This window comes from Lampetra planeri, chromosome 25 (assembly GCF_965212315.1).
Source record: "Lampetra planeri chromosome 25, kcLamPlan1.2.h2, whole genome shotgun sequence".
In the NCBI taxonomy this organism is placed as follows: domain Eukaryota; kingdom Metazoa; phylum Chordata; class Hyperoartia; order Petromyzontiformes; family Petromyzontidae; genus Lampetra; species Lampetra planeri.
The window spans coordinates 3,359,112-3,382,858 of NC_136131.1; the positions used below are offsets into that span (position 1 = coordinate 3,359,112).

At 50.0% G+C, this 23,747-nt stretch overlaps 1 protein-coding gene across 1 annotated transcript in view; it reads right to left on the minus strand.

Annotated features, from left to right (window-relative positions):
• Nucleotides 1-23,747, minus strand: part of LOC144727254 (uncharacterized) — an 80,475-nt gene that overhangs the window by 21,686 nt on the left and 35,042 nt on the right. Inside the window, exons 2-3 of the mRNA XM_078605946.1 lie at nt 22,369-22,547; nt 8,892-9,069 (exon numbers count right to left, since the gene is read on the minus strand). Of these exons, the coding sequence (XP_078462072.1) occupies nt 8,892-9,069; nt 22,369-22,547 (357 nt within the window). The remainder of the gene's footprint in view (nt 1-8,891; nt 9,070-22,368; nt 22,548-23,747) is intronic.

Below are 23,747 nucleotides of genomic sequence, written 5' to 3' on the forward strand. Positions count from 1 at the left end.
ATAAGAGAATGTAGTATTGTCATCAGTATGACATAAGTATACCAACATTGGGAAGTGGGTTAAAATTGAGTTACAAAATTTGAGGATACAACAACGATAACGATAACAGACAGAGTGAGTTAAATAAAAGTGCGTAATAAAAAAAAAGAGCAGGTGGCATGAGAGACAAACCAGTGGGCCTGTGAATTAGCTCCACGTTAGATGACAGTCCTGTGAGAGAGTCTGTCACACACGGCGTGGAAGGACTGGGTATCCATCCAGTCTGTTGTCCACACACCTCCGATTAGCACACTTGGCTACGTACAGTGCGAAACAAGGCCGTAGCCATGGAGTCAACATTGGGGGGGACCAAATCTTCCAGGGGGTCTGGGGTCCCCCCCCCAGAAAAAAATATCTAAATTTGGAAACGAATTTCCTGCCATTTCCTGCCTAAAATATTAAATATTTTTTACTAACACATGGGATGGACTTTTTATATATTTTTTACAATAATGTCTAATAGTGTATTGTATTAAATTGCTCTGTGTTTTCTTGTTTACCTTTTCTTGTTTCATTGTATGTAATGGCAGAGATTAGGGATTCATAAAGTACAACCATAACCACAATAATATGAACAGAAATCTATGCATTGTTATATAAATGTAATAAAGGACTCTTCAAACAGTGTAGGTCTCCGTTGTCCTTTATTCGGGTTCTTGTCTCTCTCTCCCCTACGGCGTCCTCGCTCAGACCCGCACCTCCTCCACCGTGCACCCTGTAGCCACACCGCTGCTCCGCTCCGCAGCCACACCGCTGCTCCGTCTGCAGCCACACCGCTGCTCCGCCCGGCTAGCTTCCCACACTCCACTAGCTCTCCTCCGCTAGCTCTACTCCACTAACTCTAGCCCACTAGTTCTGCTGTGCCCCACGTACACCGCTGGCCGACGGTGCTATGGCCTCCCACCACGTGGCAGTCGCGCCACCCTCTTGCCACTGCCCAGCGTGGCCTCCTCCTGTTTCCACTCCTTCTCAACTCCCAGATCCCCTCCGGTTCTCCCCCTAAATCCTCTCTCTCACGTGACCCTGACTCCTCCTTCTCCTCACGTGATCCAGACTCCGCCCCCTCTTTCCTTGCTCGCAATACATGACCCCCCCCCCCCCCTGATGAAAAACCCAGCCATCCCCGGCTGCAACAGAACAAAATAATGCGAGCAAATTACAACCATCGGGCATCACCAGACAACGGAGATTATAACAACACAACAACAACAAGAACAACAATTAACAAAAGGAAAGGGACTTGGAACGCGTGCGGGTCGCCGGCCCGTCCCGAACGGGAGGCGGCCCCCCCACAGACCGCGACCGCGACAGGGTTTTAAGAGCGGCGGGATCGGAACCGCCCGCCGCTGTTGAAGGCCCGTCAACACCAAAGTCTCGTTCCCTAGAGAGACCCGTCGCCGGGGTCTCCCGCAATCGCATCCATGGCGGGGTTGGAGGGGCAGCGGGGTCAAGTGTCCCCGTCGCCGTGGTAGGCCCACCCGGAGCAGAATTCGCTGTATCCGCCTGTGTCACGGCCGGTTCGTCTGTAGAAGGCACTACAGGCACGCTTGCAGGCTGAACGGGCAAAGTCAGAGGCGCGTGGGATGCAACAGACACCGGCAAGGCAACATTAGGAGATGACGCATCCGTCTGCAGGACCACGTAGGGTTTCAACCGAGACGTATGGACGTACCAGCGCCGCGATCCGAACCGAACACGTGCGGACTGCGGGTTAGGAACCTCAATAAGCTTAACCGGCCCCTGCCATGGTTTGTGCAACTTAGGGGAGGTCCCCGCCCGCACCTGCGGGCAGTGCAGCCAGGCCATGTCCCCCACTCGCCAGGGGGATTTCCCATCCGAGCGCCGAGCGCAATGTTCGTTCCGGGCCTGGGTCTTGGCCGTAGCCAATCGGGCCCCCTCCCGTGCCTCTGCCACGCGACGAACAGCGTCCTGAATGTACTCGGGGAGAGGCTTAAAAGGACCCTTCGCCCCCGTACCCAGCTGCACATTCTCGCGGCCGTACATAAAAAAAAAAGGTGAGTACCCCGTCGATGCATGATGCATCATCCGGTATGCGGAGAGTACCCCAGGGATATGCAAATCCCAATCAGCCTGCTTTTCGCTAACCGTGTGACATAGCATGGCCGACAGGGTCCAATTAAGCCGTTCCACCATGCCATCTGTTTGCGGGTGGTAGGGAGACGTCCGAACCTTCTTGGTTCCCAGTGCAGCACACACCTCAGCCAACAATTTAGAAGAAAAATTTCGCCCTTGGTCCGTGATAGACGCCGCCGACTGGTCGGGCAAGGGCCAAGCCATCGGCCAGCGGGAAAGATATTCCACCCTGACCAGCAAAAATGTATTCCCCCTAGCGGATGGCGGGAAGGGCCCCAAAATATCCAACGCCACCAACTCGTTAATCCGAGACACCTGTATGGACTGCACTGGCGGCACATATGGGTGTTTAGGCGGCTTCCGCCGGGCACATTCGGGACACGCCCGAATGTGTCCGACGACATCAGTCATCATGCCGTGCCAGAAGTAGTCCCGCTGCAACGTCAACAAGGTTTTCTGCACCCCGAGATGTAACAAAGTCTCGGAGTGCAGAGTCTGAACCAACTCGTACCGTAACGACGACGGCACCACCAGATGCCAGCGATCGTGCAACCCTTCCCTCCACATCAGCAACCCATCCCGGAGAGCGGCTCCCGGCGTCCCACCGGACAGCGGTCCCCCCGTCCCTTTCGCAGCCCGACCCCGCAAGGCCCCCAGCGACTCATCAAGCAATTGCTCGCAAATCCATACCAAGCGCAGCAGGTTCAAAACCCCATCAGCCAGTCCTGGGCATACGGGAGCCTCGGGCACCTCGACAGCTGACACAACAGGACGAGGGGGTTGCGGAACCCACGTACACCTATTCGTACCCGAAGCGCAAGTGCAAGGGGATCCCTGCGGCAATCTGGAGAGTGCGTCCGCATTCGCGTGACGCGACCCCTTCCGATACTGAATTTCGAACGAAAATTCCTGCAGGGTTTCCAACCATCGTGCCAATTGGCCAGACGGTTGGTCAACTCTCAGGGCATATTGCAAAGCAGCATGGTCCGTGCGAACAACAAACGTACGGCCGTATAGATACGGCCGATAGTGGCGGAGAAAATGCACAATAGCCAATAGTTCGCGGCGAGTAACGCAGTAGCGGGTCTCTGCCGGAGACAGTACGCGGCTACTGTAAGCTACTACGCGTTCAACGCCGCCCTTGGACTGTGACAGAACGCCTCCAATCCCGGTGTCACTAGTGTCAGTATCCAGAATAAAAGGCCGATCAAAATCCGGATAGTCCAACGTCGGTGACGTCGCCAAACGATCGCGTAGGCCCTCAAACGCCGCTTCCTCCGTCGGCCCCCAGCTGAACCTCCGGCCCTTCGCCGTAAGGAGGTGCAACGGCCTAGTGATCGTAGCAAAGTTTGGAACGAACCTGCGATAATATGAAGCGAACCCAACGAACCAACGTACGTCCCCAACTGTGGCCGGAGTCGGCCAGTTACGAACGCACGCCGTCTTCTCTGGGTCCGTGGCCACCCCGTCCGCACTGACTATGTGGCCCAAATAGCGCACGGATCATTGCAGTAGGTGACACTTCTTGGATTTAAATTTCAAATTGGCGGAGCGCATCCTAGCAATCACCGCGTCCAATCTCTGCAGATGTTCCTCAAACGTGCGGCTGAAGATGATAACATCATCTAAATATATCAAACATGTCTCCCACTGCAGACCCGTTAACACAAGCTCCATCAGCCGCTGAAAAGTGGCGGGGGCAGCATTCAAGCCCATTGGAAGACAATTAAACTGAAATAAGCCCTGCGGCGTACGGAAAGCCGTCTTTTCCCTTGAGGACTCGTCCAGGGGAAGCTGCCAGAATCTCGACGAGAGGTCAAGCGTAGAAAAAAACTTCGCCCCAGACAAGGCATCGAGGGAATCATCCATACGCGGCAGGGGGTACGCGTCTGCAACCGACACTTTATTCAATTTGCGAAAATCTACACAAAATCTCAATTTCCCATCCTTTTTCTTCACAAGGACCACCGGCGCACCCCACGGACTGTTGGACGGGGAAATAATGTCAGCAGCCAGCATATCCTCCACTGCGCAGCGAACATGATCCCGCTCCGTCGGACTCAACTGATGCGGGTTCATCCGAATCGGAGCGGCATCCCCCGTATCAATATGGTGGGAGAGCAAGGAGGTGCGTCCCAAGTCGAAATCGTCCGAACTAAAAAAGTCGGAATACCTTTCCAACAGCGCGCGAAGCGCGGACTGTTGGTCCCCAGTCAAAGACGCATTTTCCCGGCACAACTCGGCAATCCACTGATCATCCTGCGCCGTGAAGGCCGAGACCCCCCCTACAAGGCCCCGGCAGTCCCGGTCATCATGGGCCGTGAAAGCCATCGTAGCGTGAGCCAAAACCGTTCCGGCCGGTACACTAACATTATCCGCGCTTCCATTCAATAAAACGGAGGCTGACCCGGCCGGACAATCGTCTGTGCCCCAACCAGTGTCGAGCCACCCGTTATAGCCGTGGATGGCGATAACAACACATCCGCCGCTCCCTCAGTGCCAGGCGCCGGTTTACGATACCTCAACGGAATAAGCATCTGCGAACCAGGTGGAATATCAACAGATACCTCGGACAGCGCCTGTACCTGGCAGACAGGAGCAGACTGGCCTCAGGGCGACGGCAAGAATGAAATTTTCCGACCCCCCGGTAATTCAATACAATTGTGATCCACCCTTATTTGAATGGGCATTTTTGCCAGGAAATCGGTCCCCAATAAACAGGGCACCGCGAGGGACCTGGAAATCAACACGGTCCCTGAAGCCGACACCCCCCCAATTGATATGCTGGCGTCCACATGGCCCACAATGCCCATACTTCCCCCGTTCGCTGGTATGCAAGAGTCATAAACCGGTCGCACCCTCCCCGGCGGAATGGCTAGGAGATGGAAAATCACGTCGGAGATAATAGTCGCGGACGCACCTGAGTCCACCAAAATGCGCACATCGACCCCTTGGATCGAACCAGGCACAGTGGACGACCCAGTAGCGGCCGCCACCACCCTCCATGCCAATTTCCGCCACGACACAGGTCAATCACCGCCCCCCTGTTATTAATGGCACACGGACCGCGCGGCGATGGTGATGCATGAAATGACAGGCCTTGCCGGATGTCTGATGCGTACCGACTTGCTTGTCGTGGATGGTCCTGCCGCGTCGCATCCGTGGCCGAGGCCTCCTGCTGGGGCGGCCGCGGAATGCGAGCCCAACAATCTCTGGCGAAGTGGCCCTTAAGGCCGCAGCGGAAACACGCCAAGTCGGTTCGCCGTGCAGCACCCCCTCTGTCTTGGCGCTCCCGCGCCGGCGGTCCGGAGCGCAACCCCGCTCCCCCTCGAGCAGGCCACTGGGTGGATGCTGCCGTCAACTCCTCAGGACCCCTGTCGTCTCGAACCTAGACAGCCTTCTTCGGGTCCCACCCGGTCGCACCGCCTTTGACGGTGGGACCCCCCGTCCAAGCCGACACCTGTTTCCACCGTCGAAGGTTAAATTGGGCATCCAGGCACTTAGCCGCCGCACGGGACGTTAACTTAACACCGGCATGGGGATGCTCAAGTCCCTGGATAACTCCAACATCTTTCCCAATATCAGGGGTTCCAACAAATCGGGCTCCGTCTCAGGATACGCGGCCATAGCTAGCTCCATCACGGCGCCCCGGAATGCCACCGGCGATTCTTCAGGTGCCCGTTGCCGCTGCACGAACCTATAATGAGCATCGTCCGGGGGCTCATACGCCTCCGCCATTTCTTCAAACACCCCCTGTAGCGTCCTCTTCTTTTCGGCCTTGATGGAGCGGAAAAACCTGACGGACTCGTCATCAAGAAGTGTTGGCAGGACCTCCAAGGCTTCCACGTCCGTCCATTTCGCGGATCGTACAGCCGCTTGAAAACGGCAGGCGAATGCGCTCCAATCTCCGCCGATGGAGAACTCTTTCACAGTTGTTAGACGATGGCTGCGGGTCCCTGCTCCGCCGTCTTCCGTCGATGGTGATCTGTGCGGCAGCGACAAGATGGCGTCACTCCGCAACGTGTTCAAAATGGCGGCTCCCCGCGGTGGAGGCAGCAAGATGGCGGCTTCCCGCGGTGGAGGCAGCAAGATGGCGGCTTCCCGCCGTTCCTCCCCAGCCACGCCCAAGATGGCGGTTTCGTGCCGCGTGTTGGAGAGGGCTGACAGCGTTGGCAAGGCCCCAGTTGGATGGTCCCTGCTTGGCCTCCCCGAACTCGTCGTGGGCATCACAAGGGTGCATAACTGTATTATAACAGCCTTCAGCGACTCAAGTTGGGCCGCCACGTGTCGTCATCCTTCGTCGGCGTCCACCAACGCGGACGGACCTGCTGAGCCGGCAACGTCCTGCAACCCCGGCACGTCGCTCGTCCCTGCGTTGCCTCCTCCCTCCATCGTCGGTAGCGCCACCGCCGGAGGAAGATGGTCTTCAGAAGATGGTGCAGAAGATGGTGCAGGGACGTTCTTTCTTCTGAGCTGTTTTGACATGCCGTTTCACTTCCGACACCAATGTAATAAAGGACTCTTCAAACTGTGTAGGTCTCCGTTGTCCTTTATTCGGGTTCTTGTCTCTCTCTCCCCTACGGCGTCCTCGCTCAGACCCGCACCTCCTCCACCGTGCACCCTGCAGCCACACCGCTGCTCCGCTCCGCAGCCACACCGCTGCTCCGTCTGCAGCCACACCGCTGCTCCGCTCTGCAGCCACACTGTTGCTCTGTGTGCCCCGCACACTCTGCTAGCTCTTCACGCCCGGCTAGCTTCCCACACTCCACTAGCTCTCCTCCGCTAGCTCTACTCCACTAACTCTAGCCCACTAGCTCTGCTGTGCCCCACATACACCGCTGGCCGACGGTGCCGTGGCTTCCCACCACGTGGCAGTCACGCCACCCTCTCGCCACTGCCCAGCGTGGCCTCCTCCTGTTTCCACTCCTTCTCAACTCCCATATCCCTTCCGGTTCTCCCCCTAAATCCTCTCTCTCACGTGACCCTGACTCCTCCTTCTCCTCACGTGATCCAGACTCCGCCCCCTCTTTCCTTGCTCGCATTACATAAAGACAGATTTTGTGGCCAAGATTGATCAAATTGTTGTTTTTATTAACATAGCATCGCAATTATTAAAAAAATATATTTTTATAGCAATATATGGGGGGGGGGGGGGGGATATTTTGAGCACATTTGATTATTGTATTGTATTAATTATAATTACGGCCTTGGTGCGAAATAAGTTCAGCATACATATGCATGTATAGTGGCGGACAATTTCATTTTTTGTTTGATTCTTAGAAATGTTTTCAATTCGAAAGTGATAAGCGTCTCCTTGCTTCTACCAATCACAAAGTTGTGATAATATTCATTGGCGGCTATAACGAAAGTGGTCAAGTTGTGGTTTCCGCATAGAACCACCGCTCGGGATGCGCCAATGGGCGGTTCCAGTGTTGGGTTTTTGGTTGTACTGCGGGTTGCTCGGGGGGGGGGGTGGCCGAAACGTCAGACATCGTGCTGAACAGCACTCGATGGTACAGCCTGAAAACGCATCGCAGAGCAGTACGTCACAGCAGCGAAAACCCACGCAATTTGGGCTCGTCTCATCAACCCCCCTTGGAGGGTGAACTGGCTCATCATTTGTGCTCCGACATGGATCTCAACTGACATCGTTTTGGGGGCTGTGAGTCGAGTGCTGTCTGACTGTGATGACACCCAAGGATAGGGGCCATAACACTGACAGGCATCCCTCTACCCTTGTACCCTGATGTGACATCCTCTTAACAGCAGATGAGGACATGATTTGAATGTGCCCTGCAGAAACACAGCTGGCTCCATCCTCTGCCGGTGGTATAACGGTGGCCAGCTGAGTCACTTGGACACACCTCACTCCACATTCCTGAGATGTGTACAATAATTGATTGTTGACTTCCCCACAAATTTGCTGCTCGTGTTATTAAAGCGCCTCGACTGGTCGATCTTGACCAGTGTTGGAATTTGTATGCTGATAAATATAATCGGAGGCCGTGGTTATCGCTATCGGCACATGGCAAAGCAACAACTAGGAAACTCAAGGGAACACCTTTAAATAATTGTGGCACTAAAGCACAAAAATCATAGCCCTACCACTCCACTACCTTCATTGCACACAGGACTCTGGATTAGTTGTGGTGAGATCTGACATTTACTTACGAATAATAATAAAGTACTGCTTTAAACAAGAGTAACCGTGCGTACACAAGAATTATGCAATTCTTTCCAACACTTGTTTCCCTATTTTTTTAGTCGCACAGTATTTGCAAACAATCCTCTATGCTCCGGTTGGTATCCCCAAGTTTTGGGGAACTCTTTCACCAATATATCTGGTGGTTTTCTCTTGGATAATAGCAACACAACTGTTTACAAAAAAAGTGTTACTATTGGACTATCTATTAAGCAAATTATCGTGACCCCACGTTATGGATGGACTGACATTCAGCCACGTTACCAGTTTTCTGCACGGCAAGTTTCGAATAGCAACATTCAATTTTCATTCATTTCAGATCATATTATCGAGAGTTATCCTACCTCCACGTTACAGCCAGACGGACGACAGGACAGACGTCCGTACAGACAGAGGCTGCCGAATTGACGCTTTCAACTTCTCATCGTAAGGTGTGAATAACGAACGCCCGTATTTCCCGATTAATGGAAGTGTCCGCAGAGCGTGGTGGTAGTAGTTATGGTGGTGGTTACGGTGGTGGTTATGGTGGTGGTGACTATGGTGGCGAGCGTCTGACCGATAAACTCGAAGGCCTCCTCGAAGTACTGGCGCAGGTTCTGCTTGTCGCTGTCGTTGGCCGGCAGGCGCTTGTAGTGCAGGCCGCCGCGCTCGTAGTGGTAGAGGGGCAGGTGCGCCGTGACGTTTAGCACCAGGCCGATGCCCAGCCGCTGCAGCTTGCTCAGGTCCTGGGCGTCCTATCGAGTGGCACGCGTGGAGCGAACGGCCGCAGCGCGCCCACAATGGCACGGGCAGAGGGGGGGGATACACGCCAGTGAGGTGGGTTGTGGACTCCCGTAGTGAAAAAAACACAAACAGTGCCGATGACAATGAGTACGCATGTCAATGTTGAACTTGTTTCGCACCGTACGTAGGCAACCATGCTAAGCGGGGGAAGGACAACAAACTAAACATCAAAAAGCGGTTCTAAAGAAATTAGTTTTAATTCTATACCTAAAAGTGCATAGCTCCAGTGACTTCCTAATATCTGAAGGAAAGGCGTCCCAGATGGCCACAGAAAGCACATCTGGCAGCGCGCGGTGCGGTAACTGTTTTTGATGGCACTATGTAACACAATTTTTGTTACTGGGTAGTAAGTGTTATTTCATAATTGCTTATGCCTAAAAAGTATAGAAAATGGCTATTATTCCCCACAAGCTTTTCTTTTGTCATTAGGACAGTGATATTTTGAAATGTACCTACTTTCAATGAGAAAATGGGCGAATTTGTTTCTTTTCGTTACATACCTACAAACCTAACCAGCATAGTTCTAAAGTAAAAAAAATGAGCTTCGTTACTTAAATGAGAACTGAAGCAGCCTGAAAAACAGTGGTGGAATTTCCATATTCCCATGATGGAGGCGAACCTATCAATTGGGCAAACAAAGTTGATTTCTCCACAAAGTGGTATGCATTGTATCGACCCCGGGAGGAATTATGGGTTGAGAAAACCGACAGCCAATTTGAAATGGGCAACCTTCCGATGACGAGCCATTCGTTCTAGAGCTCAGCCACTGGGCTGGTATATTAGTTCACTCTTAGTTAGCCCTAATTGCAGTCGCATTGCACACTCAAGCTTTCTTACACACAGGGATATTTTCAAGTGTGAACCAATGCGGTGTTCACAAACAAAGCACCTCTTACCAGATTGCCCTCTTACGAACAAAGTCACGTTAGCGTGTCTCTATGTATCAGCTGCTTTAGACTTCTTACAAAGTGGTGCTCGTTTTATTGACCCGGGAGACACGATGGGGCCACTGACCACGATGCGAGCTAATAAGCTGCAGAATTGTGAGTTTGAACACATTTTCTACAGTGCTGCCCGACATAATCATGGCACAGAGTCTGGCATCAAATATCTAATTAACCTTTTCCTCAGTATGAAGAAAACCATCTTCACGTAAGGTCCTGCTGCTGCTCACATGATTTAGAGCCAGCTGGAGCAATTTTGGGTTTCTCTAACGGCCAAAAAAAAATCCATTATGGACCCATTGCATGGGTCCATATGTGATCAACGATGTCATTTAAATTATATATTTTTTAATGGCGAGGATTCCTCGTGATTGGTGGGAGGACGGTGATGGGTGATGGGCTCAATTTAACATACATTTCTCCCACCAAACGTGGCGTCCCGTGGCATCGGGTGACGTCGCCTTTGTTCGTGCGAAGACACGCTAGATGAGCACATGACGTAATTTATCTGAAAAAGACAATAAATTGTCCTTAAAATCCCCTAAATCGATTTCTTTCTAATCCAAAACTCATCCATAGTTCCCACCCCCTCTTGGACATGGCTTGCAAAGTGTACGGCCCCACTGGCATGGAATTGCATAGTCCAACAACATCCATCTCAAGAGGCCAGAGTGATCACCCAGCGGCGGCTCCCTCTCTTCAAAGAGAAAAACCCCTACGGGAACGTCTGCTTTTGAGCGATGGGGATGCTACAAAGGTGAAGGTTGCCGTTATTCATGGCTGTTTTGGAGTCCAATTGTATTTTTTTTCATCAGAGTCTTTGTTGACATGACATGGGATGGGAATATACAGCGCTGAGAAGCAGTTGGAAGAACAACAATGGGTTTATTTTATCAGAGCATATTCAGGTATTCAAGTGTCCCTTAATGCTCTAGAATGCCTGCCTTCTCCCCCCTCCTCGTATATTGCATCAGCTGAAATCCGTGGTAAAATACTCATACGGGGCAGCATCAACAACATGAGCTATCACCATCGCGTAACCTTGATGACACATGGCGCGTTATGAAATTTCTTGCCGCTTCAGCAACTCGTACAAATTAAAAAAAAATTGGCAAATTAATTGCTTATTAATCTCGTGCAATGGCCAATCTCTCCCAGAGGCTGGTGGGGGGCGGTGGGGTGGAAGGGGGGTGGCGGGGAGGTGGGCGACTCCCTGTGGCCTTGTGATGACCTCTGACAGCTCGCTCACAAGGGCCCTCACTGCGCGATTGGCCCCGGCCAACGTTTCTGCTCTGCAAGATCGGGCGTTGCGCGCGGCGGGGTCATTGTTGTCGCCAGGTAGAACGCATGCGCTTGCTGTGTCGCATTGCCCGCTCACACTTTTTTTCCGTACATCTTCAGCATTCGGCCTTTGTGCCCTACTCCCAGCTGCAACTCTTGCAGGCCTCGCTTGTTGCAAACGGGACGGTGAACATCGTTGGGCCGTCGCCAGGTTAAATTACGTAGGTTGAATTCAATTGAAACCCACAATTTATTGTTACGTTATTTATCAGTTTTTTTTGGGGTACGTTGTGCGGGTATTAACGTCATTTTAATTTGTATAACCCTCCCACCACCAAGCAGAGCCAATCACATCCAGTTGTCACATGGGCAGAAATGCCAAAACAAGGACAACTTCACGTTTGAGCTGAAGGTAAAGGTGCAGCTCTGCAATTTCTTGCTCGTGCCATTGATTTCGAATCAGAATATATACTTATGCTGGAGGAATCCGATGAGCTATGAAGCTCCTTTTCACAGATTCCCGACATAAGGACCTCCACGAGAGGGGGCTCCAGAGGGTACCTCTAGCGAGAGGGTGTTTGACCTCCTCTTCCACACTTTACCCCACCACATGTGACCTACTGATTCGACTGTGGTGAACCCATTTCTATTGCTGGTCGGACAGAGATCAGGGATTTTATTTTTAAATGTCTGTCATGTTTTTGTATTGTTTGTTGTTGTTGTTGTAACGTTCTTATCAGCCCCGTCTGGCTGGACATAAATCAACTACGCCCGCTCCATTGCGATTTATCTTCCGTGCAGGTTTTTATCCCTCCGTCATTGATTGTAATACAAACATCACTCTTGATTCCTATATGCATCATTCATAAAGACTCAACACATTTAATCAGTAATGCTCGCCCTTAAAGGTAATAGAAACGTACAGCAAACCCTCGCAATGTGCGGGTTCTGGATTTGCGAGTTTTGTTTATTACGCGAGTTACTAAATGTACCCCCTTAATGCAGGTTTTTTGGCTTAGATCGCGTAAATATAAATGAGTCGTTAAACCCACCACCCCCCGACATAGTCAATTAGTAAGGTTTGTCACGTAAACAGAACGTGCCAATTCGTTACTAGTACCAGTCCCTCCAGAAAAACGCGGAGTTTTTTGGTGATTGTTGCGGGCAAAAATCGTTGATTATGCGGCACGTTTTCTTAAAACATGCGATGGAATATGCGGGATATTTATGCAATTTTATGCGATTAAATTGCGGGAACTTGCAACAATTGCGGGAACTTGCAAAAACTGCGGTTTGATGAAAAAGAGAAAAAAAAGTGATTCCGCCAACACCCTATTCACTAGGCTACTACTTTAATGTAAAGAGTCATTTCTTATTACTTCCTATGATAAGCAAGCATACTACATCACAGAAAGTGCTGGGAATATTTAAGTTCTCATCTTGTTTTATTTCAGACATTAACAAACAGATGGCTCAAACTTACAAAACATTGAGTCGAACAAGTTCTGTAGCTTTACAAAATGAATATGCTACAACTTCTGTAAAAATGAATAAATAAAATATTAAAAAATAAAATGTGTGCTTCCTGTTTTACAGAGGTAGCTATGCAAAATAATTTGCCCCCACTGTCATGTAACACACTGGGGAACTGCTTTGCGCGGTCTTTTGCGCTTATGTTTGTTGGCAAATGAGAAAGATTTGCGGGCTTCATCATGGTTTCATTGGCATCGCGGGGTTTGCAGCTTTTCAATGATGTCGCGTAATGAGTGACGTCACTTCATAACGTTCCCATGGCAACAGGGGAAATGGCTGCGCTTGTGTGAAGTAAACGCAACATTTTTCAACTTTCTGCTAAGATATATGTGACTTTTTGCAACGAAAATGCGGGGATTATGAAATCATGCAAGCCCGCATATTTTGCGCGCGGAAATCTGCAATTTATGCGGCGAAAGTGCGGCATATTTGAAAAAACGCGCCCCCCGCATAAATATGCGGACTTTGGCTGATTTAGCGTGAAATCTTGCGATCGCATAATCGCGTTTTTCTGGAGGGACTGTAGTACAGCAACACCGGTGTGTTGGAGAGCAAATCCACAACATTTACAATCTGAGTACATCATTTCACCAGTAATTACAACCAGGTCCATCTGGCGGAGAGCCAGATTTGTGGAGAAATCCTCCTGTTTCGTTCTTAAATAGAGGGATAGATGTAATCACGTCACTTGTGAGCCCTTCACCTTTGAAGGGGGCTCACGAGGAGCGAAACAGGAGGATTTCTCCACAAATTTGGCTGTCCGCTTGATGAAGCTAGTTGTAATTACTGGTGAAACGTCGTACTCAGATTGTAAATGTTGTGGATTTTCTCTCTTAACACACCGGTGTTGCAAAACTAGTAACGAATCGGCACGTTCTGTTTACGTTATGTTTACGTGACAAACCTTACTAATTGGCTGTGTCGGGTGGTGGCGGGTTTAACGACACATTGATATTTACGCGATCTAACCCAAAAAAACCAGTATCATGGATGACATTGGTAGTGAAAGCCTCCTACGTGTTAAACTAAATGTACACTAAATCTCTATTCGTTCCCGCAGGACTCCAGTATTCGTGAGCATGCGTAGCGCCGGACCACCGACGCCGGGGAGGTGCGCGCAGAATGTTGCTACATTTGAAATGGTCTGCGAGGATAAGGCTGCCCGCCTATCCCTCAAGTCTCGCAGTCATCGCGCTCTGAACTCGCTATTGTGCATTTTTATTTCATACGTACTTAGAGTCGACTTCTTTGTACATTTTGGTATAAACGAAACGACTGTGAGGTCCATTAAAAAGAACGCGAATGCAATCGGGGAAAGTGTTGTGTTGAGCGCTCCCCCAGAGTGCTAAAATAATAACAATTGTGCGGCGTTGTTAACAAACACCGGCATCTCCCGAGCAGTCATCCTCCTGAATTCCTCACCATCACCACCACCTCCATCGTCGTCGTGGTTAATGTAGACTCGATGCCTTGCAAAAGGTGTCTATGTGGTGTTTGAACATCTTAACACCTCCTGTGTTATTGCCAGAAAGGGTAAAGCCTCTTCTTCTTTTCATCATTTTGATACTGGCAAAAAGGTCCCAAAAATAATTTTCATCTGTTTCCACCCGTGCGGGGATAAAGCGTTGCTCCCTCGCACGCGTGGGTTTTCCTGTGGGCACTGCAGTTTCCTCCCACTTGTAAAAACAACCCAGAAATTGTGCCAGAAACGTCTTAAAATAAAAACCCAATTCAATGGCCTAATCGTTGATTTCCTGAATAAATAATTTAATTATTGTTCCATTGCCAATGGAAAACACATTTGCTTTATAATGAACCATCTTTGGCCAATTCACCGTGAATATTTCTCATGTAAGGGCTTGATCGTATAGCTGGCAGCTGGTTACTTAGGGGGGCTCTTACCCAGCAATATTAAGACCGTAGATTCTATCCCAGGCTCCCATGCGATATTAAATAAACTCGCCACGCTTAGCAATTTTCATGGTGTCCGCCTGGTCATCAAATGCAGTGTGAAATTAAGCATTGGTAGTATTTGGTTTACTATTCAAATCGGCCAATCCCAGCTTTGAGGTCTTATTTAGCACGAGTGGAGAGCAGATTATTTAATGGAGATCTTTAAAAAGAGCTTTATGGCTCATCAGATTCCTCCAGTATAAAACATATTCTGATTTGCAGAGTAAACATTGCGTGAAGTCGATGATCATATAAAAAAATATGACCATTATTTATTGCTTCAGGAAAACCTTGTTTCGTTTTGAAGTGAGCTTCAAACATCGTCCTGCTTGGGATGTTTGACGAATCTGTTTGTTGAGTATCTTTGGATTGAGAGAGAAAGCTGAGTAGCCGGAGAAATCCCCTGAACGTCAGATCAGAATCTTTATTTATACTACAGGAGGAATCGGATGAAGCTATTAAGCTCTTTTTCACAGATGTCTAGGAGGGGCAGGTCAGCAGGTTACATCAACAAACAATACAAAAACACCGATAGGATTGCAAAGTATAGGAAAGGTAATCAAATCAATAAAAATAAATCAACTAAAAAAAAGTTTTTTTTTTTGGTTTCACACGTAGGTTTTATCCATAACAGAAAGTCTCCACAGTTCTAGGCTGTCACCTGACGAGGTTGGTTGTAATTACCGGCGAAATGTCGTACTCGAATTGTAAATGTTATGGGTTTACTCTCCACCACACCGGTGTGCTGAACTAGTATCTAATTGGCATGTTTTGTCTACGTGACAAATCTGACTATTTGGTTGTGTCGGTGGTGGCAGCTTTAAGGACACACTTATATTTATGTGCTCTAATGCAAAAAAGCCTCTGTTACGGATATTTTTTAAAGCCCACTGAGCTATCCATTATTTTTCAAAAGCGACCTGGCCACAAATGATTGCTCAACAAAGTGGACTTATCGCGTATAAATATATAGCGAACCAAATAATGTGAGAGCAAGGGAAATAAAGAAACAAACAACTGCAAATAAATTACAAAAGTACAAATGTGCACAAGCACGGATTTGCAAACAACCAAACGCAAGTTTGGGCACGGCAGCCCAAACAGCAACAAGTTCCAGACCACAGCAAGAGAGAGGGGTGAGTGAATCACGCAGGAGGTCCCAGCACAAGAGCAGTGAGGAACCACTCCCTTGACGCGGGCGGCGCCTCGCTCTACCCATTCACTTTTTCCAGGGGGCTCCCAACACGGAGCGAAACGTCGGACGTCGCTCCGAACGACACCCTGAGAAGACGTCGGAGAGCTGTTATTTCAAGATGTACGCATGTATCGTGTTGGACTTCTTTCACACCGTGCGTAGGCAACCGCGCTTAGCCTGAGTTGGTGGGGGGGGGGGGAAGGACAAAAAAAATATTAAGCCTTGCAAATATTTAAGGTCTGCACTTTTGCCTCAAGTGTATTTTATTAAAGTGTATTTTACAAGAAGGCAAGGGGTTCTGCTACTTTAAAACCACACTATGAGGCATTTGTTACATGACGGCACAATACAAATGGGAGCTGTTGCTGCTGCTTCTGTTGTCGTACAGAGTTTCTAAGTGGAAACATGTTTAACTTTTAACCTAAATGGCTGCTCACAAAAATATGTATCCCGCTGTCTCCTAAATGCTGCCAATACTACTGGCAAAGGCCGTTAGAAACCTTGGAGTCGTCGCTGATCCAGGACTCTTCTTCTCTTCCCACATCTCGAATAACTACTCCCCTCCAAACACTCTCCTACCTCTGCCCTATCATCTCATTCTACTCCCCTCAACACACTCTCCTACTTCTCCCTTTCATCTCACTCTACTCCCCTCCACGCACTCTCCTACCTCTCCCCTCTCATCTCACTCTACTCTCCTCCACGACTCTCCTACCTCTCATCTCACTATACTCCCCTCCACGTACTCTCCTACCTCTCCCCTCTCATCTCAATCTACTCCCCTCCACGCACTCTCCTACCTCTCCCCTCTCATCTCACTCTACTCCCCTCCACGCACTCTCCTACCTCTCCCCTCTCATCTAACTCTACTCTCGTCCACGCACTCTCCTACCTCTCCCCCTCATCTCACTCTACTCCCCTCCACGCACTCTCCCGCCTCTCCCCTATCATCTCATTCTACTCTCCTCAAACACACTCTCCTTCCTCTCCCCTCTCATCTCACTCTACTCCCCTCCACGTACTCTCCTACCTCTCCCCTCTCATCTCAATCTACTCCCCTCCACGCACTCTCCTACCTCTCTCCTCTCCTCTCACTCTACTCCCCTCCACGCACTCTCCTACCTCTCCCCTCTCATCTAACTCTACTCCCCTCCACGCACTCTCCTACCTCTCCCCCTCATCTTACTCTACTCCCCTCCACGCACTCTCCCGCCTCTCCCCTATCATCTCATTCTACTCTCCTCAAACACACTCTCCTTCCTCTCCCCTCTCATCTCACTCTACTCCCCTCCACGCACTCTCCTACCTCTCCCCCTCATCTCACTCTACTCCCCTCCACGCACTCTCCTACCTCTCCCCTATCATCGCATTCTACTCTCCTCAAACACACTCTCCTACTTCTCCCCTATCATCTCACTCTACTCTCCTCCACACACTCTCCTACCTCTCCCTCTCATCTCACTCTACTCCCCTCCACGCACTCTCCTACTTGTCCCCTATCATCGCATTCTACTCTCCTCAAACACACTCTCCTACCTCTCCCCTATCATCTCACTCTACTCCCCTCCACACACTCCCCTACCTCTCCCCTATCATCTCACTCTACTCCCCTCCACACACTCCCCTACCTCTCCCCTATCATCTCACTCTACTCCCCTCCACGCACTCTCCTACCTCTCGCCTATTATATCACTCTACTCCCCTCCACACACTCTCCTACCTCTCCCCTCTCATCTCACTCTACTCCCCTCCACACACTCCCCTACCTCTCCCCTATCATCTCACTCTACTCTCCTCCACACACTCTCCTACCTCTCCCCTATCATCTCACTCTACTCCCCTCCACACACTCTCCTACCTCTCGCCTATCATCTCACTCTACTCTCCTCCACACACTCTCCTACCTCTCCCCTATCATCTCACTCTACTCCCCTCCACACACTCTCCTACCTCTCCCCTATCATTTCACTCTACTCCCCTCCACGCACTCCCCTACCTCTCCCCTATCATCTCACTCTATTCGCCGCCACGCACTCTCCACTCCAACATCCAAGGCTTTTTGTCAAAGTCCTCAGTCAACCTTGACTTAGTGGGAGGTTGCTCATTCTCCTCTGCTGGCCCCACTGTCTGGAGCTATTTAACTTTTTTCTCTACTACTTATGTCTGACTGATTCTCCTTCTCCGCATTAGAGAAATGTCTCATGTTCGATACAGCATCTTGAGATGCTATATAAATAAAATAATAATTGTATCATGCTATTAGCGTAGATATTAATGGGTTGCATTATTTATCCTTACTACGTCTGCCACGCACGGTGTGATGCATTTTAATAAGCTTGATGGGTAGAGTCTTAAATGGGAATTAGCAGCTGCGTTAACACTGCCATGAATGGAAAGTGCCTGTTCATTAATAATTCACGTCATCTCGTCTTAATTATTTACTGGCAATGCCAATTGGCTCACATTTGAGTGCCTGACCCAATAATATAATTGTGTAAATTATGCTATGTTGAAAATTATGAAGCTTAGCTATTTCAAATTTAGTTAATTTCCAGAAGAAATATTAATTCCCTTAATTTCCGTTGAGAAGAAAATGACAGTATGTCTTCCGCTTGCAGAATCTGTTGGGGTCCTGGGCCTCCTCTAGGTCGACTCAGCCTCAAATGAGTACCTGGTGCGATGTGTACTCGTCATCACCATGGCAAAGATGAGGGCTGCCGGGCGTGGTGCTGGCCACCCGCCCCCTCGTCCGCCATGCCGGCCTTCATAGGTGCTCGCTAACTGCACTTGCCCAAAAAGTCTGTGCAGGCTATATGGGGGATTTTTGTCTTTGTGTGTGTGTACCCCGGATTGAATCCAATACAGCCCTGCAATCTCTTCCTCGTGCCACTTCTGGCAAAAGGGCCTCGACGAGAGGGAGCTCTGCAGAGCCCCTCCAGAGGCATTGGCTCTACCCTTGCTCACTAAGCAGACATCTAGGAAGAGGTAGGAGTACCGACTCTTTACCCCCACCACACGCGGACCTGCTGATTAACTGTGGTGTACCTATTTATACTGCTGGGTGGACAGAGGCGGGGGGCGGGGGTTGAGATGCAAGAAACTTCATTGTTTCAACTGCCGTGCCGGGACGTCGGACCGGCGCTCTCTGCGTTGCAAACCGCAGTGTGCTGAGCGTTGCGCCATGGACAGCATCCTCTCTCTCTCAATGAGAGCAACGGAATGCGCTCAGAGCAGGGGACCAAAGAATATCTGCAGAGTGTCGTTCCCAGTCGTGTGTACTGCTATGTAAACTGAACAACTATTTTATTTATTAACCAGATGAGGCCCAATCTTTTTCAGAAGCGACCTCGCCACAAGCGATAGCTCAACGAAGTGGCTCATCACGTGGAAATGTATAGCAGCCAAATAATCGAAATGCACGTTGAATGTAAATGTGGAGGGAAAAACCGGGAGGAACCCTGAGAAAATTCCACGTGACCACGGGGAGAGAGAACGTGCAAACTCCAAAGATACAGACGTCAGGGTCGGAATGGGGATGGAACTCACGACCTCCTTCATACTGAGTGAGGTAGTTAACATCACGCCACCACGACGCCTTATATATATGCGTGGTGGGCACGGTCTAATTATGTAAAATGTTGATAACACTGAAAGATCCTATGCTAGGTTCACAACATAATAATTTGTTGAATGACAATGATTAGCACCCCCCGTATATGCCAGGGCGTCTCAGGGCACTTTACATCATCACAGCTCATCTCCCTGCAGGCAAAAGGTGACTCAGCACCCGGCCTGCAAAACGGACATTAGTCTGCCAGAAGGTGCAAGCAAATTGCTACGTAACACATTCCTGCTGCGGAGGGAGCTGGTAGGAACGTTGGGTTGCTCGGTCAATGGCCAGGGTCAACGGCGGCGTGGTGTATTCCGCAAATATGGCCGACTGTGAGGGCGGGCACAAGCCGGCGTGAGTAGGTTAAACGTTAAGTTTTATAAGGGCACCACGGGGTGACCAGCCCCTCCCCACCCAGCCCCACCCCACCCACCCCCCACCCAGCCCCACCCTCCCCACCCAACCCCTCCCCACCCTCCCCTCCCCACCCAGCCCCTCCCCACCCTCCCCTCTCCACCCAGCCCGACCCCTCCCATTTTTGGATGCACAATGGACGGACGAACACAATAATCCCCTGTGGGCTGGTCGAACCAGGTGGTTCCTACCAGTATAATTCCCATTGAGTAACAGAGCAACATCTGCGAGTGGAAATGCATGGCAGTGGAAAGAGCTCGATGCACGACGTACATCGTTTTGTGGATGTGAATCTTTTGACCACATCTGGCGCGACTCATTGCGAAAACAAGAGTGATCCCCCGCTGCACCGGAGAGGAAATGGGGGATGCGTCTCCACGTTCGCCGGCAGAGGGTCACATCGGTCGCTCATCTGATACATTTCCTCGAATTTGTTTTTATATTGTTGAACACCATAATCCTTGTAATGGCATCGGATTTAACCGCGGTTCACTGAAAGGGCACGCGTGTAAATGTGTACCACGTAAAAGGCCCCCCCACCCCCTTCGCAGTGCACGGGGAACGGCAGGCAGAGAAGTCTGCGAATGAAAGTTTGGTTGCGGTATTTTATCGGGTGCCTTTAAACAGCTGAAGACGCCGTGACATTTTGGGATGAATTCTCGGCACAAGGAAAGGTTTGTATGGTCGTACTAAAGACCGAGTTGCAAACAAGTGCACAATTAATGTAAAATCGAACTGAACTACGCACTTCATGTATAAGGTAAAGTAAACTGCAATGCGTGTATTTTAAATATTTAAATCAAGAGAGTATACCAATTCAGAAGGAATTTTACACTGGGGCATACGCCTAGAAAGACAAACATCCCCCGTATGGCCTTCAACAGACTGTTGGGGTAAGCGCTGTTTACGAGCACCTATGAAGATTGCCATGGCACACGAGGTGGTGGGTGGCCGATATCACACACGGTCGCCTTTGTCTCCCCAGTGGTGATGTTTACACACCACACCAGGTGCTCATTTGAGGCTGAGTCGACCTAGGGGAGGCCCGGGACTGGTTCATATATTCGTCACTGGTGTTGGCCGTGAGCTGGAATCAAACTCGGTTCGCCAGGTTCGAAGTGCAGAACGCTAACCATCACACTACCGCTCCCCACACATATGCTTACATACACTTACATACAGATGGATATTTAGATATATCTATATGTAGGCAAAGTATTGTTAACAGATGGATGGACATATAAACAATGCAGTAAGCAGACAATCCGGCGTTTTTTTTATGGCTCTGGTTAAAAAAACATTCGATCTGTCGCAAGCGCAGTATTATGACTGCCAACACCTGTGTGTGGTATTTTGTCAGTCAGCAGTGAGTGTCTCGAGATCACCTTCCTGATTTATATCCAGGCACGTGAAGCAGCCGCACGCATGCGCGAGATTCGGCTGCGGAAATTTGCATGACTTTTTCCTCTTAAAAAAAGATGAAGAGTGACTTCTCTCAGCCGATCGCAACTGCCGAGCACATTACAAACGAGAACGATATTCCCGAATATATCGAGGTCATTTACATTTGATGTATTTACGAGAAATATGGATCCTGCTGTGGTATCAGAATCTTTACTGAAGACTGGCGGAATCCGAATCTCATTTTTTCACAGACGTCCAAGTTATGGTTTGCACGCTGGAATTTAATTTGGTCTCCCGGCGCGACAGTCAAAACAATTGGCAAGATTTTCAAATCCTGCCCCTCTTTCGCGTCGCTTCACCCGGCAGAGCAAATGGGCGCACCACGGCAAGTGGATCGGTGAGTGGATTTCAGCGGGGGTAGCGGGCAGGTACACTTCCCGCCTCTTCGACGATGTATGGGCAGCGTTGAAGAAGAGGTCAAATCGCCTTGAGAGAGAGAGGCTCTCTGGAGCTCCCTCCAGTTGTGGCACCTTCTGGCAGCGGTGGCGTGAGCAATCCAGCTGCCACATTTACACTCTCTACTACAGAGACTTTGCCTCTCAGGTTCAACGAGGATAATCCCAAGAACCTTATGCCGTACGTGTAAAATATTATGATAACAGCCTGGTTACGCTTACCCATTCCAAGACATCTGGGCAGCGTGGAAGAGTACCAGAATCAGAACATTTACATTGAAGGAATCCGATAAGCCATAAAGCTCTTTCTCAGAGATGCCCAGTGGTAGGCCAAACGGCCTGTGCAGCTCCCTTTACCGGCGGAGGCACCTCCCCCCACCCGCAACATCAGCGGCACGAGCGGGGAGAAATCGCAAGCGGGCTGCACCGATGTAACCACTTTTTCCAAAATCAAAATTCACCTGCTCGTTGCCGAGGAAGAGGAAGGGCAGGATGGGGGAGATGTCCGCATTCTCGATGTCCGGGGTGGAGGGCAGCGGGGGCAGCGGGGGCCCCGCTGCTCCGCCACCGGAACCGTCCACGGGCTGCAGGAAGCTGGCGCACAGGCTCTCGTGCTGCTGACGGAAGCTGCTGAGGCCTCCTGCACGCAGGGCACCGCACCGGCACCGAGGGGGGGGGGGGAGCGACATTGGATCAGTTTGGGGGTCACGCGTGGCGGCTGTCGTCGCCCGCGACCGGCAAGACTGAAGACGCGTGAGATGTTAACCACCTCGTCTGGTATGCAGCAGGTGGTCGTGGGTTCGATCGCGACCCCCTGATGCCTGCTGTGTATGTGGCGTCTGCATGTTCTCCCCGTAAATTGCACTCACTTCAGTTGGTGGTTGGCATTCGAAGTGGATTGTGACCCTCAAAGGAACGGTGTCGACTCCCCCCCCCGCCACGTGATCCGTGGATCAAACAAATCACTCGAGACGCAGGTGTACGGCAGCAAGAGCAGTTTAGGCAAATGCTGTCACAAGAGGTCACACGTTTGGCACAACGGTCCTTCACTGACTACGTGTGATGAATGTTCTCCCCGTGTTCGCGTGGATTTTTCTCCGGGTCCTTCGGTTTTTCCCTCCACATTTAGAATCGGCATGCATTTAAGAGTATTTGGCTGGTATAAATTTCCGCGTGATAAGCCACTTTGTTAAGCTATCATTTGTGAGGAGCAGGTCGCTTCTGAAAAACAGCGATATAGGAGCTCAGTGGGCCTTACCTGGTAAAGTAAAAAAGTTTAGTTTTAGTTTAGAATCGGTAACTCACAAGAGCTCAACGCGGCCATTTCCGTTGGCGCCACTGTACATTGCCATTCCTTTAAGTTCCACAGTCCACAGTCATACTCTAAGGTCTGCTCTTGCAGAGTGGGTATTTATATATTTATACAAAAATGAAAAAAAAGGCCTAAAACATTGCAAAGAAAATAGGTTTAAGGGAAAACAAATGTTGAGCAAGAATTTAAGGAAGCTATTAGTGCGTGTTCAAATAAAGATTAGAGCATGACGACGGTATGCGCGTTTTTGAGATGTGGAGATTTAAATCTAGGAGAAAGCAGAATGTGAAATGTGGAGCAGGAGGATTTAAAAAGTAGGCCAACATAAAAAAAAACATTAAGAAGTCGTACAAAATAGTGAGAGAAGAGAAAATAATACCGCAAAATACTGAGGGCAGAACCGGGAAGGGAGACCAGTCATCACTTGGAATCATTTTAATCGGCCTGACTGAGATGTCCGTTGGCATCTCAAATAGCGATGGGGCAAGCGCCTTCGTGCAGGGAGGGGCTGGGTGAGGAGGGAGGGGC